The 22,416-nt window shown below is 24.6% G+C and overlaps 2 protein-coding genes across 2 annotated transcripts; both read left to right on the forward strand.

The window, feature by feature from the left end:
- The first annotated feature begins 14,808 nt into the window (after window positions 1-14,808).
- Window positions 14,809-16,739, forward strand: LOC129619011 (protein adenylyltransferase Fic). Its single transcript, XM_055534055.1, has 2 exons — window positions 14,809-14,905; window positions 14,964-16,739. Exon 2 carries the CDS (start codon window positions 15,079-15,081, stop codon window positions 16,474-16,476), a length of 1,398 nt encoding a protein of 465 aa, XP_055390030.1. The 5' UTR covers window positions 14,809-14,905; window positions 14,964-15,078; the 3' UTR covers window positions 16,477-16,739.
- A 1,445-nt stretch (window positions 16,740-18,184) lies between these two features.
- Window positions 18,185-20,495, forward strand: LOC129618878 (dystrobrevin alpha). The gene is made up of 9 exons (XM_055533905.1): window positions 18,185-18,344; window positions 18,410-18,629; window positions 18,719-18,965; window positions 19,044-19,334; window positions 19,390-19,597; window positions 19,649-19,739; window positions 19,814-19,931; window positions 19,992-20,094; window positions 20,150-20,495. Exons 1-9 carry the CDS (start codon window positions 18,185-18,187, stop codon window positions 20,479-20,481), a joined length of 1,770 nt encoding a protein of 589 aa, XP_055389880.1. The 3' UTR covers window positions 20,482-20,495.
- The last annotated feature ends 1,921 nt before the right edge of the window (window positions 20,496-22,416 follow it).

Here is a 22,416-nt window from a genome sequence, read left to right on the forward strand (position 1 = left end):
AGGACTTTACTGTGACTCGGAGTTTTTAAAAATTTTAGGCAATTTTATGGTAGTCAATTGTGTGTGAGCAATGATTTTTATTTGAGATCGTCTCGCTGGTAAGACTTAAAAGTGTTGTACGGCCCACATTTATATAACATTTCTTTTCTTTGAAAAAGCTCAAGATATATTTTCTTACTCATATTTTGTACATAAAACGGTCACAGTAAAAGAGAAAATATACTATTTATTAAAATAAGTATATTTTCTCTTTTATATATTATGAATTCCTTAGTTTATTCGCGGACTGCTGAAGGAACACACCGATTAAATACAACAAGTTAATGGTCTATATAAAACGATTCTAATTGGCTATATGGAAACGTTAATTATTTTACATACTTAATATATACATACAAATAATTTTAAATATCAATTGACATTATTCTGTTATTAATATGCTGCCATATTATACAATTAATCGGAAAATATCTTTTTTAATATTATCAAGCTCAGTTATTGTTACATCAATCGCAGTACAAAAAAAAAATAATAATGACGGATGAGTGATGACTATCCAATTTATAAAATATACATACATACAATGAGCGTATATATACATACATATATACAAAATATTTTATATGGAAAATTAAAAAAATCTCAAATTTCAAATTAATTTTTCACAAAAAAAAAAAATAAGAGAAAAAAAGGAATAAAAATTTTAAATGAATTTACCAAAGCTATTCAAGGTCAACCCGATAATATCCATCAAAATAAGCAAAACAGTCAAAGGAAACCCTGTCTGTTATTAATTCTCTTGTTTTTCTTTTTATTAAAATTCTCGTGTATGGTACAAAAGAACCCATACATTTTCTACATTATTTATACTTGAGTATTATTCCTATACCTAAGCATGTGTACGTGGAACTGATCTACGTTAATAAAAAAAAAAACAAAATCAAACTAAATATTTGTTTATTTTTGTTTTTAAAGATGGTCTTTTGTTCAGTTTGTCATGTTCAACGACATTCGCTTGAAAAATCTGTTTTTATTGAATGAAAAAAAAATTCTGTAATATGATAGGATTTAAAATACATGCACACGACAAAAAAAAAAAACAAATAAATTTTTTTATTTTTTTACTTTTTCTATAATTAATTTCAAATTAAGAAGGACACAAGGATACCACACGCTTAAAATTTATTTTGTTATTTTGCTTTTTTTATTTTTTTTGTTTTTTTTTTTGAATATTGATGCAAATATGATAAAGAAGGGCAAATTGAATACAAAAATAAATAAATACGTATGTGTACATAATTTTAAAAAAATAGCGATAAATGTAGAAGTGTGTGTGTTATTTAAAAATTAGAATGCACACGTGTAAAAATTACGACATAAATGTACTTATTATTATTCTTATTATTATTACATTAAATACATAACAAACCTATATACATTATTACTGCCGTAACATGAAATATGGCCAAAAGTAACATAATGGTAGGAATAGTAAGGCAATTTTGGAGTGATTTTACTATCAAAATTTGTGAAGTTTTAGAAGCATATTACATAATTGTAAGCAGTTTTTAACTAAGTATTTCAATAGTACTACCCTCATTTTGAACTGAAACTACAGTGTTGTTGTCTGATATTCATAAAGTATACCGTTTCTAAACTGAATATTGCCAAAGAACAAATTGTGAAATTGTGCTTTTTTAAGAACAATTTTGTTTTTCCGCAAAATGTAACTCTTTCATATATATCTATAATTAATTGAATGCAAAAAGTTAAATGTTGTAATCACACTAAATACGTATACTGAATATCGAATTTTTAATATCGAAAATATATGAAAAAGATAAAACCAACTGAGTATATAATAATTATGAGGTGAAAAGTATGATTATGTTATCTTTATGTCAAAATTTTTCATATTAGCATTTAAGTCAAAAAAGAACGTATGTATGAACAAGTAACACTATTCACGACAAATTTCAATAATAAATGAAACTGACTTCACATCAGTGAAGAATGAAATACTAGATCTCAACGAAAAGAACTCTCAAATTTTCCAGAACACTTATAAATTCTGAATTCTAAAATTATTTCGAAATCCTCAAATTTTTTTTAGTACAAAGATTTTATTTTATTTACAAAATTTAATTTCTCAATAAATATTTAGATATAAGTCTTTAATAAATAAAATAAAAAAAAAAACAGAAAAAACCTTTCATAAAAATAAAATCAAATTAATATTTAAGTGGTGTTCAAATTTAACATTAATAATCGTTCAAGATTTTTAGAGGTTTTATAAAAAAAAAATTTTCAATTTTTCATTTTTCAATTTCTCATTTTTTATTTTTTTTGCTTTTCGATAACCATAAGATTTATCATGTCAAAAATTATGATGATAATTAATTATTTTTAGACAAAATTCATAAGGTAGAAACTAGAGTACAGTATTTATTATAAATATAAATGTTAAAAATGTTTCAATTCACGTAATATGAGATCGTAAGACCGTAATCATTGATAACTTTCACCATTCATTATTATTAAGTACTTCGTGTAAATTACAAAATTAAATTATTAAACTTACAATTTGTGGTTTGATTTCAAATATAAGTGTATACTTATATATGAAAGTTTATAAAATTTGAAGAAATAATAAATAACAATATGATTCAAATAAAAATAGCGTTAAGTATTAAGTAAGTATCTTAACATTGTGATTAGAATATTAAAATTATTATTCGTTTGAATTAAATTAGTAAAATATATTAAAACGATTTTAAATAAAACTGTTCTGTTATATCCGGGTTGTTAAGGAGGACAAAGAACCTTTTACTTTGCTTTAATCTTTTAAATATGTAAAAATGTCATTTAATAAAACCAAATGCAAAAATTTTTTTAAATTAAGTATTATGCTTAATTTTTTAAAAAATATAGATTCAAAATTAAAATCTTCTACATTATAAGCACATACTTAAACTTATTCACAAAAAAAACCATATTCACAAAAAAAACCAGACGAATTTGTGGAGTAAATTGAGATGCAACTGCTTAGTAACAATCACCCGAAATCTGTTTCTACTTGAATACTTGCGTTAATTAAATATTGAGATAAACTAAATATGCTTGTTATTGTATAGTAAGTTATGGGCTTAATTAACTTGGAACTTATTATATACCCATATAATATATTTAAGCATACTTAAATTGCTTAAAAAAAGTGACTTAAATTCGATTTATATAAGCCATTTTAAAAGATAAGTTATTGTGAATTTTATACATTAAAATCAAAGTCAGTTGCATTGAAAAACACATGAAAATCGGTTGATATGCAAAGTGCTTCAATGTACCTTTGTCATTTTTATGATTTATTAAACTCGCTTAAAATTCTAGTTATATAGAAAATTACGGGCAGCCACCAAGTGATATGTTTAAATCAAAATTGATTATTTGAATAATATATTTCGAAAGTGATCTATAATTCTAAACTAAAAATAAAATATTGCACCGTTTGGGTTTTTGAATTAACTTAAAAATTAACTTAACTTTTTATTCAACTATAAATAATAATTCATCCTTTATAAACTTACTTTATGTCGAAACTAATTCGAAATTAGATATAATTACTAATCATATTTAATTTCTGATACTTATGAAGCTTATAAGAAAAAAATCATTATGTATATCACATCGGCAACCATATAGATAACTGTAAATACGACTCAAAAAATAATTAGCATGTTATATAAGTAACATAACGCCATTTAACTTTCGACTTATCTTGATTGCTTCAATTGTTTTGAAGTAAGTAGAACGAAAGTTTCTTTTCTATGCGCAGTCTGTATAATATCATTAAGATTAATTTGCTTATCCCACCATTTCTTCTATATATTATACAGAAGCTGCAAATTTTATACTTTACTACTATAATTTTATATTAGATAAGTTAACGTTCATCTTAAGGGAATTCTTTCTAAGGGAAAATGCAATAAAACTGCTCAAAATTAGAAAGTAGAAATACTTAATCAAATTTAAATTAAACCAACTTATTTAATTCACAACAAGCTTAAATTGGCACAAAAACAAACTTATTTAAGTACTTATTCATTATAAAATACAAAAATGAGAAATTTCAAAATTAATGACATATTTATAATGAAGTGCATATACTTATTTATATAAGTAGATAAATATAATATTAAGGGCACATTCTAAAGGAAAATATCACCTAAAAAAAATTTTTCACTTTCTATTCGTTCTATTAAACTAGATACTTGAATCTTACTAAGCATATGAAAATACGCAAATCTATTTCAATTTCATTATTAAAATTTAATTTGATTTTGAAAAAAAAGACTTGCGGTGTCATTATCTTAAAATACAATTAATATCCTGTCTTAGTGGGTTACCTTATTATTTTAATTAATCAGTTTCTACAGTTTCTATATTATATTTCTATATAATATTCAAATACATATGCATTACAAATACCTGTACATATAAAATAGGGAGAAATTGTTTTAAATTTAATTGACCCGAATTATTTTGAGCTCACAACTACTTACTTATGTGTATAATACAATAATCATAAGATATTATTAATGCTGTATACAATTATTATTCTCCCAATATATCTACATATTTAATTCACATTTTACTCTACAAATGCTTATACTCATAAATACATACATTGGTTATGTATGCGTATACATACTTGTAAGTATTTTAATATCAGATAAATTTTCTTTTAATATCTTTAAGTCTATCGGGACCTCATTTGTCAAAAACAACTAATATATATGTATTAAATACTTATATATAAACACATACTTATATTTTATTCAAAAGAAAAATTATTATATAAGTATATCCTTTTTTCTTTCGCTTTCATTTTATTGATATTTTAACCCAGATTTAATCCTGGATTCAATTCATAAAAGCATAAGAATAAACTAATGATGGAAGTAAAAGAATTTATTTTCGAATAAAAGAAAAATACCTACACCATAACTACAACAACAACAACGTATAAGACAAAACGAAAAAAAATTTTATTAATGATCAAACCAAAGGAAAAAAAAAAGTAAAATAAAAAATTATAAAAAATAAAAATCGTATCCTATTTTTATGATGATGTCAAGTTCATAAAAATATATCTTCTCCAATTCCACAATATTTTATAAGTAGCCTAATATTTATATTAATATAGAAATGATGTAAGTATACTTATAGGAAAAAAATCAAATCTAATATGGTCACCTCATAACTGATCCCAATATCAGTTTACTTTTCATTGTTATTACTTAAAAATAGCAAAAATCTCTTACTTCATTTAGCTAAAATTAAATTATAAAAATACCCTTTATGCATTAAAGTATTTAGCCCTAAACTAATTAAGACCACATTCCTCAACTACAAATTTTGCCAATTACGAAGATATCAGTTCCCGATTAGAAAAATTTATATTATAAAGCAACAGCGAAATCTTCGACAATCCTCAAAAATATAATATAAATGATACTGTCAATATATACGCATAAGTAATTGCTTAAAATATAAAATTGCCCCGTATAGTTAAGATCAGACGTGCTTTATAAGTAACTTGATTAATTCCAAAGAAAACTAAGATACAAATTTCATTAAAATTTATGCAGCCGAAATTGAGATATTCCAGTGTACAGACCGACTTTTTATTTAAAATAATCTATTTGAGTTTTTATTTCATAGAGAAATTATGAATTGAAATCTTAACATGTGCAATTTTATGTGATCACAATACTTTCCCTAATTCTTGACAATACTTACGGTCAATAAGAAAAAAAAAATTGAACCAAGCTAAAAGAAAGGACCAAGTTAAAGGGAAGGAAAACAAAAAAGTTAAACCTATATGTCAAAACGCTTATAAATACCCTAATTTATTACCTAGTAATTTATTTTTAAATCAATGTATAAAAATACTCACTATACATATACATCTATACACCTATGTATAAACATTATTTATTCACACTATAGGTAATATAAACACACTAACTAACTGCTTAATATATTTATATATAAAATGATAATAGCAATAATAATAATAATAAAGTTGTCCGCATATCTTATAAGAGAAAAGATTCATTGTAAGTATAAGAAATAGGCAATCCTTAGACTTTTTTTTTAACAAGAATAGAAAAGGTCACTTATTATTATAAGTAATGTACATAGGGATATAACATGGAAAATAATAACAGAAAGAAAGTAATAAAAAGAAAAGAAAAGAAAAAATATAGAAAAAGTTAAACAGTTAAAGAAAGTCTATATAAAAGTTTTACTGGAAACTGAGATTTATTTTCTATTTCTTCTTTTATTTTTATTTTTTTTTTTTACTTATTTTCTATTTCAATAAATCAGCCACACCTGTATTTCTTTTATTTTCTTTTTTTTTTCTCATATCCCTTACCTCTTATTATACTTAAATACATAAAATATCGTTTACAAATATTCTGTGTACATTTATTAAATTGTTACAGTAAATTCTGTGAATACAGGGTGTTTCGCATTAGGTGGCAAATAATTTCAGGGATGATTCTGATCAATTGATCAATTTTCAAAAAAAAAAATGTATGAAGTAGGGGGCGCAGATATATTCGTTTTCGAGCTACAGCTTGTTGAAAAAAAGGTATCAGATTTTTCCAGCATAGTACTTATAATTAAATGGTTATAACTTCGGAACCATGAGCATTTTTCATTAGTCTTGCTAAATAAGTAAACTACCGTTGTTGTAAGTATTATCTGAGTAAGAGTTATGCGATATTATATTTAACTACTGGCTTTGTCCTGACTATTCTTTCAAAATAAAAATACTAATTGGTTCACTGTTATTTTTGCAATGTTCCACATTAAAAAACCCTGAATACCAAAAGCATTCTGTGTTCATTAATACAAAAATACTCAAAAATCATTTACTCAAAAATCCAGGTTTCACAAAATTTTTGTAGCATTGGTCACGGAGTTTCAGCTTGACTTAATTTTAAATAAAAATTGTTTGAATTAATTTTAAATTAATAATAAAAAATATCACAAGCAATTCAAACTTAGAAGCATTTTAAGGTCAAATACATGGTTATAAATCAGTTCAAATGCAGTTTTTTTTATAAAGGTACAAGTCAAAATGAAATATGTTTTTTAAATTTATTTTTTATATTCAGAGATGGTTTTCGAGTTCAGAGCACTTCCCGATACGATTTTAAAATAATTTTTAATTTTTGTTGGACATGAATAGCTCAATTTTTCCAATCAATGTTGTTACTTCTTAAATCTTAAATTAAATAAATCCATTTACCATTTTTTAACCCCATAAGATTTTTATTGAATTGGAATTTTTAAATTCACCTGAGTATAAAAAAAATATTAAAGATATTATTAAGGTACCCTGTATTTAACATTTCAACATCACAGCATATTATAAAAAAATATTGATAACGATTTTGTGGTCATGTTGTAATGAATTGTAATGAATTGTAATATAGGAGAATTTATTCAAAAGAAACAAAACGACGAAAAAAAATACAAACAAAAGAAAAATCAACCAAAGAAATGAGTACGAGCAAACAAACAGGATATTATATTTTCTCTTTACATAAGTAAGTATAATCTTTTTTTTTCCTTTTTTTAACATACAAACTTAAATGTATATATACATATAGTATAATATATATATATATATATATATATATATATATCTATGTACATTCTTTAATAGTTAAGTATACTGGAACGCAATGAAATATTCTTTTGAATATTGTTTTTAGTCAAGTACATTTTACAATACACGTTTATACGTATATATATAAGTATATACACAACTATACTTAATGGGGGTAGTGTAACATTTTATGGTTTTAGTTTAATATCATTTTTCCGTTCTTATACATACATACATATACAATATAAAGTACATTACTACATTACTTATTAAAAAAAAGTATAAAATAAATAAAGTCAGTATAGCAATTTTATAGAAAAAATATAAAAAGAAAAATATTAAAGCTGAATAAAAATTTAGGAACTATTTACTTACTTACTTACATATATTTAACATGAATTAACATCCATAGTTTCTTGTAAGTATATTCTTGTATAGTTATAACGAGAAATAGAATTAAAATATATTGAGTACTTATGTTCGCCATGTACGACAAACCATTTTCATGGAAGAGAAGTACGATAAAATTATTGTATACTTAGTAGTTTTGCGTCTTGATTCTCAACTATTTTTATTTATTATTTTAATAATCCAAGAATGAAATTAAGGTTAAGAAAAACAATTTATGAAAATGTATAAATTTTGTAATAAAAAGCCCTTTGATCAATGAAAAACTATTACTTAATCAAAATTTTTAAAGCAAAACCTTCATTATTGTTGTTTGAAAAATTGGTTTTCATTTCAAGAACGACTATTTATAGAAATAGCGAATAGCAATTAAAGAAGTCTTCGAATTTTGAATTTAAACTCAATTTTTGTCGAAAAATAATAGTTTTTTTTAATTTTAATTAAGTTTTATTTAATTATGATATTAACTATTAAGTAAGCTATCTAAATTTTGAATAAATTATGCTATTTAGATTTGCTTATACTTAGTAGAACTAGTTAGATAGTATAGCTCTAATATTTAGTTTATACTCGCAACGTATCCTTTATTTTCAAATATTATGTTATATACTTTTTAAGAATCCTAACCCTGCAAAGGCTATTTGATTACTATAGAAAGTATATATATGAGTTTTGTATTTCCACATAAATATGCAAACGATGACTTACGGAAGAAGAATCCTTTTACAGGATCTAAATGAAAAATTCTCTTTCCTCTCATTTCATATACCTATATATATATAGGAAAGGTATGATAGGGATTCGTCTACTTTTTAGTTGATATTTCGTTCAATAAAGAAAATAATAATAATTATATATAATAAAATTTCTTATATTCGGTTTTCTCCATTTTTTTTTTCAAGTCAGCCGCCTAATCAATATTAAATTTCAACATAAAAATTTCTACACTTAATTATTATAACTTAAAGGTAGAAACCAATAACCATACACATTTTTCTAAGTATTTCACATAGCCCTATGAACATACACATTCGTATGCACACTATATGTAACTAAATGGTATGTAAGTACTTATATACACAACCAAACAAACAAACCATATTAATGAAAGAAAATAGTTTTAAGAGAGATGCTTTAATTCCTTTTTTTGCATTTACTTATATTATATTTTTATTTTTTAATATAAAAAAAAAATACTAATAATGCAATGTTATAACATTATATTATATAACCGCACATTATGTTACAAAAAGAACACAAAACACACATTTACATATACGTACATATATAGGTACCTTATATAACACAACATGAATTTATATTAATACATTTAAGTAATAATAATATGAGTTTTTTGTAATATAAAAATCTAAACCTACCAAGGCACCAATTAGATTCATAAAAAAGATCTAAAGCAAAGGTAGATAAGTAAGTATATATATACATAGTTTTATATTGTTGTAATAAAATTATAAAACTTACACTAAATATTTATGCACGTCTTCACATAATATTGCAATATTATGTCGTAAATATATAAAATACATACATTATGTAAGAACGGTATATGGGCCTATAAAAATATAGTTATTATATAATACTCGTATTATAGATATCATTATAAAATTATACGATTTTAGTCATTTCTTTTTCCTTACTCTTTCTCTCTCTCTCTCTCTCTCTCTCTCTCTTTTCCTATACATAATAAGTGTCGTAATCATAGAAGTACGAAATGCATACTGATGTAAATTCTTACAATCTATATGTGTTAATATATTATGTACGTAAATATAAAATGTATTTACATAATTATATAAGAGGTTTGTACATATGTACGCCTATTTGGAATAGAAAACATACATAATAAATGTTTTGTTACAACAATTGAAAATAATAATAATAATAATAAAGTGGAGTAGAAGGGGAGAAATGAAGTAACAAAAATACAAAATGAAGATATCCTTATTTGAAACGAATATATAGCATATAACGGTTACGTATTTTCTTTCTTCTCTTTTTTCATTTTATAATTATTTCTATAATATTATATAAGTACCTAACACTTGTATACTTATGTTCATATTATAAAGGTAAAATGTATTTATTATATTGATGATTATTGAAACAGCTAAAATATAATAATAAAAATGAAAAGAAAATCCTATAAGAAATTTAGCAAAATATAAAAAAAAATAAAGTCGATTGAAGAAACGATATCGAAACGGCAATCATATATACGAACAACATATTAACAACGACACAATAATGAAGAGGACGACAAAATAATATTAACGGCATACGACAAAAGTTTAATATACACTAATATTAAAAAAGTATAGGAATACAACTGTTTCGACAAAATGAGCAACTTACGATATATAAGAACGACACGGATGGATAGCTTATGACTAAATAATATTAAATACATACTTGCACACATAGAGTAAGTATATCTTCAAGAAAATTTGTAATACGCTTCGTGAATATCCTTATTTTAATAAATTTATTATATTTATAGATATTTATGTTTTTTCTTGTACTAGATCTTCAATATTGAATGTAAAATATGTATATCTACAAGAATATACACAATTATATACATATATGTAAGTATATAAAAATATAATGTAAGTATGTATTATTATAATATTATTTTAAGTATATATACCCCTATAGGCATTATTACTACTCCAACCATATGTATCCACATGAATATGTAAATATATATCAGAAAAATATGGAAAAAAAAAAAGGTATATGGATAGTTGGCAGGATTCAAAGAGACTACACAACAACAAAAGAAAAAAAATAATAAAAATATAAGAATAAAATAAGGATTTTTTTTTCTCTGCTTATTTTGTTTTCTTTTTTTGTGTTATTTTTCGTTTTCCTTTTATTCTTTATCCCAAAAGAACGTAAAAAACAAAAAATAAAAGAAAAAAAAGAGAGGGTGTTATAAAAACCGCCTGCGCTGCTATCGATTGTTGTTTACCTCTAAAAACAGCCAGTCTCATTTTATATAATTATAATAGAAAAAGAAATGAAAAAAATTTATTTTTTTCCTTTTTCCTCTTATATTTTGTTTTGGTTTTCTCGTATTTCGGCTTTATAATATTAAAATATTGTTATATTTAAAAAAAAAATAGAAAAGAAACGAAAAGAACTGAAAAAAAAACACAAGGAGAACAAGAACAAAAATAAAAGAACAAATTTTAAATATTAAATTTTAGTGTAAATGTAGTAGATTATTTCAAGTGTTGCCATTTGCTTTACAAAAACCAAAAAAAAAATACAATGAGTTTAAGTTATTCTCCTTTTTTTTTTTTTGACTTTTATTATTGTTTTTTTTTTTCTTCTTTTATCATTTTTCTTTCGCTGCTTTTTTTGTTATTTTTACTAAAAATTTTGTTATTTTTGTTATAAAATACCATTTTTTTTTCTGTTTTGTTATTTTGAATTTTTTTATTATTATTATTGTTTTTTTTTGTATTTTTGCTGCTTTGCTATATAGTATGGATGGAGTGGTTTTAAGATTTTATTTTCTATTATTATGTTTTTTTTGATTGTAGCCTTTTGCGTAAGAAAAACATACTTATGTATACATGTGGATATATTTTGTAAAAATGTAATTTTATTAAGTATACATAGATGTATACATTGTTGTATGTATTTATTTTTTGCTTTAAAAAGGAATAAAGGAGAATTCCTTTTAAAACCAAAATTTTAACTATTTGAAATATAAGAGCTACTAGCCATAGTAGTTAAAGTAAGGTATTATTTTAATAAGGAGTAAGTATGGCAGTATGTAAATCTTTTCTAATAAAAATATATATATGAATATGTGAGTATGCATGTGTTGTTTTTTGAAGTTTTCATTTCATAATATAAAAATTGTATATTGTTTTTACATAATTTTTTATATAATATAAGAGATATTATGTTTTTTTTTTACTATGACTTTCTGTGTACTTACCTAACAAGGATAATAAGTACAATATCCAAAATTTCATGTTGAATTTGAAGTTGATTTCTTTTTTCTCCTGTTAATTTTTTTTTGTTGTATTTTTGTGTTTTTATAATTAATTTTTTTTTTTTTTGTTTTTTTTTTTAACAAATATTTTTTTTCAAGATTTTTAAACTAAAAAATACAAAAACAAAATCACAAATATTCACTTTTTATTTTTTTTTATATAAGTAATAATTTTTTTTTTACTAATTTAATTTTTGCACCGAAATTGTAAAGAATTTATAATATTACGTTACATACATACATATACATATGTATAGGTTGCGGTAACACTAATAAGGAAATTTGAAATTTTATTTTGCACTTCACTTTATTAAAGAGCAGATAACAGTGAGTATAAGGTACTAGTACCTACCAATAGTTAAGTGTATCCAAAAAAAAAAGGGGGCACAGAATAACAAGATAATATTGTGGTTATTTTCTTTAACTTGTTACTAAAATATTTTATTATTTTTTATGAGTACTTTTAGCCAATACTATATTTTAATTTTTGTTTTTGATAAAATAGGTAATTATGTGATAAATACAATAGAGATGTGTAAATTAATAAAATGCTCTAAATTGGGTAGGTATAAGGTATTGTTGGTACTTAATAAAAATTACAAATATTTATTCTTTATTATTCAATTTATTAGAGTAGCTAGTTAATCATTTTCCAAAATATTAGCTAAATATTATTTTTGTTTAATGAATGACCAAAAAAAAAAAAGCATTCATTAAGTAGTTTTTCTTCTTTTAAGGTTTTTTTTATACACTTAAGTTACACTAACCCGGCCCATGAAAAGAAGCCATGACTATCTTTTATTTTTTTTTTTCTTTACCACACTGGCACTGAATTTTTTATTTTGACTTTTATTTTTTGCTTATTTTTCTCTTTTACATTCAAATAGAGAATTTAATTTTTTTTTTTTATAAAAATTTTCTTTGGTATTTTTAACAAAATTTCAATTATACAAATCAAAAATATGTGATTATTTTCTAAAATCTTATAATATGGGAATTTTGTAGTTTTAAATATAATTTTTATTAATAAAACAAAAATTTTTCTTTTTACTTTTGAAAAGAAAAAAAAAATTACAATTCCCAAATTTTTATAAAATAAAAAAGAAGAAAAAATTCCTTTGGAGAAAAAATCAATATAGGATTTGATGTATGTAGTAATTTTTGTTTTCTTCTTTTTGCTGCTTTTTTTCTCTTCACTTCTTCTGAAAAATTTATTGTAATAAAGTAAACACACGCGTCAACCCTATTACCGACAACAATACGTTTCGATGTCTCAAACAGTACTAAAAAAAAAAGAAGAAAATTGTATTGTAGTCAGCCGTAGTTCGCCGTAGTCAGCCGTCGTAATGTAGTATAGATTTTATGTTTTTCATTTTTTTTTTTTTGTTTTTTTATCTTTATGCCTGTTTCTTTTTTTTTCTTTTTTTTTTGATATTTTTATTTTATATATGGACAAAATGAAAATATAAAATGAAAACATTTTGTTTTTTTTGTAGTGTGTGATATGAAATTGAAGTTGCTCGAAGATAGCATGGATGAATACGAGTACAAAAAAATAGTACTAATTTTATAAAGTTATAAAAATATTTTAAAGTACAATTTTCCAAAAGACATGTAATCGAAAAGAATTTAATTAAAATTAAGCAAATTTATACATATTAATATTGCTGTTATAAGAATTTGAGAAATTAACTTCATGTTGTTAAATTTTATTTGATTAAAATTAAAAATTGTACTAATTCGTATTATAAAAATATATCATTTTGACCTCAAATTGACATAATACTATATTTCAAATAAAAAGATTTTAATTAACGTAATATTCAAAGGCAATGATGAATAAATATTACAGGAAAGGACCTATTATAATTTTTTTGCTTTTCAAATTTAACTAAAATAATATTAATTTTTCTCATAAAATTTTTGTTCTTTACAAATAATTTCCTCACCGACAACTATTATGTTTGAAAAACATTTGTAATATTTATCAAAATAAAATTCAACCATTTTATAACAAAGCGTGTTATTGCATTTATTGCTTGGATGATCTTACTTAATATCTTACTTAATAATCGAAAACTACACCAATTGTCAAAAAAACTAGATTTGAATATTGTACGAAATTATATGAGTTATAAGTTGTTTTACAATTAAACAATTACGACAATTAGACTTATCAGACTGAAATTATCTGATGGTGCTCAAACTATACGTTAAAATTTACCAGTTTCCTATGAAAATTATAATCAAAATAAAAACAATCTAATGGCTTTTTAAAACTTTTCCAAAAAATTTTAAAGTACTATAAATCTGATAAGAACAGAATAATATTCTATTATATGTCGTCAGACAATGTCTGATGCCAAGCAGTTTCTTTTCTATAATACAACTTTCATTTGAGTCAGATTAAATCTTAAGTATATGACAGGTTTTGTTTTTTATAAACAGTACGTGACTCTCGTTTTTATTATTAAAGTTCTCATTAAATTTATCCTCAGTAATGTAAACTCAGTAAGAAAGAGCTTTTACAAAATATTGCACAAATGTCAAAGTCGAATAAAGCATAAACAAAGTATAAATAAATACAAATTACAAATTACAAACATATGTTGAATGTTGAAAAAAAAAATATCGTAGAAGAAAATCGTTAACAAAATTTTATTTTAAAAGAGCTTTATTCTAACCATTCAGCTGATCCTTGTTTTTATAAACGTCAAATTATAAGTAATGAGTTGGCTAGAGAACTTCGATTTTTATCATCAAAATTCTTTTATATACAAATAGTAATAAATTTAAATTTTTATTCTTAATTATTAATTTAAAATGTTTACACTTTTTCAGGTATTTTAAGAATTTGTAAAAGGAGAAAAGTCATGACTGCAATGTTATGAAAAAATACAAAACACGGAAATACCTCATTTGTTTCCATTATTTAAGAACTGTTTAATTTATTGCAATGCCTAATTTATTAAAAATGTTATTGGATCATACGATTATAAAAATTAGCTTAAATAGTATAATCATTTTTATAACTGGTGTATTTTTTTCGTCTGTAATATTTTTGTTTATACATAACAAATATTTCCGATATTCACAAATTAGCTTCCATGTACCAGATGAAACAAATTTACAAGTTCGAGATGATTTTTCTGTGTATTCTCCATTCATTCCAAGAAATGAACAAAATGATATTATTGAATTAAATGCAAATATCCAAGAGGCAATATCTACTCTAAGATTAGCAATTGAAATGAAGTCTGCTGGTAAACCTGATAAAGCTTGTCGATTATTTAAACATGCAGTTGCTCTCGCACCTAAGCATCCAGAAATTTTGGTAAATTATGGTGAATTTCTTGAACAATATCATAAAGATATTGTTCAAGCAGATCAATTATATTATCAAGCTTTAATGATTAATCCAAGAGATACACAAGCAATTGAAAATAGAAGGCGAACTGCGAGTATTGTTGATGTAATTGATGAAAATACTTTAAAAGAGTTAGATAAAAAACGTGATGCTTTATCAGGAATTGAAGAATCAAATAGCGCATTAAGACGAGCAAAAAAAGAAGCGTATTTTCAGCATATATATCATTCAGTTGGTATTGAAGGAAATACAATGACTTTGGCTCAAACTAGATCTATCATAGAAACAAGGATGGCGGTTGATGGCAAATCAATTGATGAGCATAATGAAATTATAGGTCTTGATGCTGCTATGAAATATATTAATGCAACTTTAGTTAATAAACAAGGATATATAACTTTAAAAGATATTTTAGAAATACATCGTAGAGTACTTGGACATGTAGACCCAATTGAGGGTGGTGAATTTAGGAGAAATCAGGTTTATGTAGGTGGGCATGTCCCACCCGGGCCGGATGATCTTGCCGTATTGATGAATAGTTTTGAAAGATGGTTAAATTCTGAAAATTCATTTACTATGCACCCAGTCAAATATGCTGCACTAGCACATTATAAATTAGTCCATATTCATCCTTTTATTGATGGAAATGGAAGAACTTCAAGACTTTTAATGAACACAATATTAATGAGAGCTGGCTATCCACCAATCATTATACCAAAACAATTAAGACACAGATATTATAACTACTTACAATTAGCTAATGAAGGTGATATACGTCCATTTATTCGTTTTATTGCTGAGTGTACGGGTAGAACACTAGACTTATATTTATGGTCTACAAGTAATTTAGCGCAACCTATACCACTTTTAGAAGAACATATTAAAATTAAAAACAAATCAGAATTGATTTTTACTGAAGAAGTAATTGAAGACATAATTGGTGGAGAAGAAGAATTCAAATCAGAATCTTCATTGTCAAGAAGCTGACATAAATTTAATTTAACTAAAGCAATTCTATTTTTATTTATTTATTATTCTGTAGCAGTATAAAACTTTTGAAGGCGGGTATTTACTGTGATAATAAACTCATTCAGTTTTAAAAACAATTTATTTAGGTAGGCGGTCACCAAAGTAGATACGCACTACCTAACCAAAGTTGCATAATATATTTAAAATTTAAATTGTACATACACTTGAATATACATAAACACCATTGCTTGAAAATTTTTCAATAAAAATTTTGTTTTTATAAAATATAAAAGTTTAATTATTTATTACTGTTTCCATGATTTATCATGGAAATAGAAGAATATACTGCAAGACTGGGCTAAATTTTATCTGATTATCGGTGATTTACTCATATTATTAGACGCATTTTTCTGTCTAACCGGGTATATTAATTTTTCCTCTATAGTTTACTAGTAAAAAGGATTTGGAGAAATAGCTTTATTCCATGATACAATGTAAACGATTTTATATTTATCTGGATATCTATAATGTACGTCATCTGCGTGGTACATATACGTATATTCCTGCATATACGTTCATACATATGAACGCAAACACTTGGAAATAGCACCATACTAGGCAAAATAATCTTATCTTTATTTTTAATTTTTGGTTATTTGCTGATATTTCAGAATTATCAATTCTAATTTTAAAGAATGTTTTGAAGTGAAAAAAATGTTCTTACATATGCATGCTTAAATTAAAATCTACATACATACACATAAGTATGTATTTAAGTTCATACAGTTGATAATTATATAATGTAGTTAATCCTCAATAATTTAAAATGATAGTCCGTGTAAATATAAATTTTTGTTGTCCATTTTAAGTACATGAACGAATATGTATGTAGGTACATAGTTTGTCTTTGTTCACGAAAGTTTTCTAACAAATTTGGAACCCTTATCTTTCAGTGAACGGATTTTGTATGTACAAAAAGTTGTAGCTCATTATATTCTAAGTCATTTACCTGTTCAACCTGTTCAACTGAAAATTCTTCATTAACATTCATTTTGAAATCTGAATCTTGTTTTTTTTCTACATTCAGATCGACATAATATAATAGATTAGTTTGGTCCCAGCAAATAATTTTTAAATTAGGTACCACTTAAAGAGGTACAGGTTATTATTGCTCGCTTACGATTCTGTTGCTAATAAACTACAAATTTACAAATTATATTTTTAAAACTATTTTTTTTTTTTTTTTTTTTTTCCTTTGTTCACTCCTAGAAGGAGCATAGGGCTAGTGCATGATTTCTCATGCACTAGTTTCATAGCGTCATAGGGTTTAACTAGGTAGGTGACTAGCCTGCCGCAGGTTTAAAACTATTAACTCCGATTAAGTCACACACTGGTTCAGTACATACATACATATGTATAAATAAATTGTAAAAATTGCTATAAAAGTTCAACAAAATTAGGTATGCAGTATATTCAAATAATATCATAAAATCAAACATTGTCATTCTGACAGTTATGTGAAAATGCCCGTCTAACGCTAGGTTAATTATTGTTGCATGATTAAAAACAAAATTCAAATATTTGAATTTGACATTTTTCAAATTAAACGGACGATAAGATAGAATTCCAAAACAGGTAACAAAAAAAAAGGACCTAAACAAACAGGTAGAAAAGTGTTGAAAATTGGGATTTACGATTTGTTTTTGTTTGAAGCTTGTTTAATAAAATGGAGACTACCAAGGGATATTTGGTTTATGATAATAATTCAAATGATCATCCAAAGTTGTTAGCAATAATGGCCCATTTGAATTATGAATACTCAATCTACAAATACACTGTTTATAGATGTGCTTTAAAAATTTGCACCATTAAAAAACTACTCTATAGTAAGTAAATAATGACCGAAAAATATATAGTATGCAGTAGACTATAAGGTTTTAATTATTTTTAGCATCAAAGCTTCAGTTTAAAGTCGTTTTACAAATCCTTGAAAGGCATCATTTGAATACAGCCGATGATTTGCTACCAATACTGCCAAAGCAATTAGTCAATCTATTAAGAGAAATTTTTCAAGAAAGTGATAAATTGGGTGTATTTCAAGAATCTTGTGATTTTGATGTAGAAACTGCTGCCAAAGTTTTAGCAAATTTTTTCTGGAATGTTTTTGATCCGTAAGTCTATGTATTGCTTATATTTCATACATATCTATGTATGTATATTGGTCTGGTTATTTTATAATCAAAGGTATACCCCCTTTTAGTGACCGTAGGGATCCGATTACATTAATGGAATTCAAGGAAACATTTTTGTTATTATGTGATATAAATTCCTTTGAGCAAATAGTAACTGCATATTTTCTTCTAATGGCAGATCATAACAGATGTATTACACGATTTCGTTTTGAATGTTTATTAAATGTTCTTATAAAGTTACTTACATATATTGAAGAAGAGGAAGGATATGGTGCAAGTAATATACCCATTACTTTACAACAATGCTTTGCTCAAGTAAAAAACTTCATTACATATATGTGCATATATATACATACATATTTAAACGAATTCATCTGTTCAAATTATTTACAGTGTCCCGGAATCAATGGTTTAAATGAATTTCAGTTTCATAATTTATGGACGACAACTCCAACAAGATTTTTGATTTATGCAAATCTACTTGCTTTAGTCAAAAGAATACGAGACACAGAAAAGCTTATTCATAAAATACCGTGTGTAGCTTGTCAGTCAATTATTATAGGAATTCGTTTTAAATGTCAATCTTGCAAGCGTTTATCGCTTTGCATGAAATGCTTTGCAATTGGATTTTCCAGTAGTAGGCATACGATAGGACATCGTATGTATGAAGTTTTCACCGAAGATGTAATAAATAAAAACTATTTTGTAAAATATGTTTTTCTATAATGAAATATTGTAGGACCCGTCACCATCTAAGTGGACAAATTTTTTAACAAAAATATGTACTCTCTTTCTGAGTAATAAAAACTATAACGCAGATATAAATGATACAGAGATGCAATTAGAATTGACACCAAACGAAGACACAGAGACCTCAACAGTTGAGACCAAATTATCAGAAGATACAAGTCCGATTGAATTAAAAACTAGAGATTCAAAAGAAGATGGTAAAGAATATTTACATTTTTTAATTTTTGTTTTAAGTGATTTTTTTAAAGTTTTAGAATCACTTACTGTAGTAAATAACACATCGAATGTGCTGTCTGAAACTATACAAAATGTTATAGAAAAATTATCAACAGAAAAGGAGTACTTATAATTCATATAAATACATATGAAATTGATTTAATTTGATAATACTAAAATTTTTTTTTAATTTTTAGAAAAATAGCTCAACATAAAAATTGTTTGGACTTATCTAAAAACAGAAATTTCCATGAGTTCTTACAAAGTCATGAAAATGAATTGTTGAATATACTAAAACAACTTAATATAATATTAGTAAGTAAAATATTAATGTCACATAATTAAAAATATGTAATTGAAATTTAAAATTTTTAGCAAACTATAAATATTTCACATTACCCAGCATCCAGTACGCCACATCGTTTGAAAATTAATGAGGAAAATGCCAAGTGTCTAGATAGCCTATTATCTAGATCAAGTAAATAGCAATTACATAATATTAATTTCTAAAATCTATTTTAAAAATATTTTAGTTAATGGTGCTGATATAAATAAAACTTATTTGGAAGCTAACAGATCTGATTATTCAATTAATGATTTAAGTACATGGTTTCACAAAAGAAAATCATTTACAAGTTTATCATTAACACGTAACGCAAAACAGTTGACATCAGTACATGAAAATGATGATATTAATATAGAAACTGACATGAAAAATTTTCGTGAATTATTATCTAAAGTTAAAGAAATTGTAGAAGATTCATATAGTGATAATTCGGAAGTAGCAAAAGCAACACAAAATTTTGAAAATATTCTAGATAATATTATTAAAACAGAAGAAGATAAAAGAAATATCCTTAATTAATTACGTTAGTTATAAGTTAAAAAATTTTAAATACGTTATTATAAATTAGCTACTTATTAACCAGTTAGGTACTTATTTTAAATTTTTATTCAAAATAGATTTAAGAAACAACTTTTATACATATTTTATCTGATTTTATTATTTTTTTTTTTTTTCATTTTATATAACACTTTTTTATATTTTTATATTTTAAAAATAAATAAACTAATAATGAGCACTATATGGAAACATTTTATTTAATATTATTTTAAAGACAATTAAATGGAAAAATTATTTTTCTTATTAATTTAACTTATAGTTAATTTTACAAGATAAAATTAAATAGAATTAGTTAGTCACTATTTAGAAACTAGTTAGAAACGCTAGGTATTTAGAGAGCTAAAGATGAACGATTTTTTTGAAAGGGTGAATTACAAATTTCAAATCGTTTTTATTATAAAGAACAATGCAAGAATATTAATTGCTAGTATGTATATTTTTCAATTATTGCTTGAGTTTAAAAAAAAAATAATCATTGTTTCTGCTTTTTGTGTTTTAATATCAATCTCATGTAATATATGCACATACATACAAATACTGTTGAATTTGCGTTTGGAGTTCTGACTGCGAGAGATCGTTTAAGTTAAAACTGCATATTATTATTAAAACAAAAATGAAGGTTTTATTTGGAATTGAATATGAATTTTGTAATGTTCTAGCCTAGCAATATTTAATATGAATTTCAAAATTCTTTTCTTTAATTGGCCCAACGTTATTTGCTTAATAGAATTTAATAGATCATGTGCAAAATCGAATCAAAGTAAAATTCAATTCAAATAAATGTTAGTATATACGTAAATTTCTTATCAAATTTCTTACGGGTCTCTTACCGACTAACATTGAGTTCTAATTGTCGATTTCAAACTAGCAGCACAAGAAGTAAAACACAAAACGCAACGGATGGCTAAAATCAAGTGGTACAAAATTAAAAGTAATTCTGAGTTTGCAAATGAATTAATGCAATATTTTCAAAATTAAAATAATTATAAAATGCATAATTCTGAACAGATGTAGCAAAAATTCAGAGAAACTTGTATCCGTAAAGCTGAGGGGATTTCAAAACGCCCGCTGCATTCAGGAAAAGAGTGGTGGTAGTGGAATCCGAATGTGCAAGAAAATATCAAAAACAAAAAGAAATTTTTTAAGATATGGCAAAAAAGCAAACAGAAAAATGACAAACAAAAATATATTAATAAATATAAGAAAATCGAAACAAGAAGTTGCTAAAGCAAAATTCCAAGCGCAAGAAAATTCTATATTGGACACACCAGAAAGGGATTACGGACCCATATCAGCAATCAGTTCATCTGAAGTAAAAGCAGCAGTATTAAAAATGAAAAGAAATAAGTCAACCGGATCGGATCTAGTACCTTCAGAAATCTGGAAATATACAGGTGAAGCGGACATAAAATAGCTCACACGCCTCTTTAACAAAATCCTGCAGGAGGGATGCATGCCTCAGGATTGGAGGAACAGTTACCTTGCAGTGCAGTGCAGTGGGGGTAACAGATAAATTTTCTGTTAAAGTAGGCGTGCATCAGGGATCGGCATCCACACTTCTGCTTAACATTATTATTAAATATCTTAAGTGCAGACATTCATAAACCAACCCACTGAAATGTACTATATGGAAATGACATTGTACTAATAGAAGGATCAATGAATCAAAGAATAGAATAGAAGAATCAAAGGATCAAAAGTAGCAGTCTACGCTGAGAACTGAAAACAAAAACTGAGTATATCTACTTATCTTTTCATGATAATGATGTTTATTGACCCCATAATACAGTCTATGTAAAAGGACGAGCTCTGGCAATAGCATCTAAATTTAAATATCTTGGATCAGTTATAACAGTAGATGGAAAAATAGATCAGGATGTTAAACATATAATTAAT

The sequence above is a fragment of the Condylostylus longicornis genome, unplaced genomic scaffold (genome assembly GCF_029603195.1).
Source record: "Condylostylus longicornis isolate FDR11 unplaced genomic scaffold, ASM2960319v2 ptg000010l, whole genome shotgun sequence".
NCBI classification, from domain to species: domain Eukaryota; kingdom Metazoa; phylum Arthropoda; class Insecta; order Diptera; family Dolichopodidae; genus Condylostylus; species Condylostylus longicornis.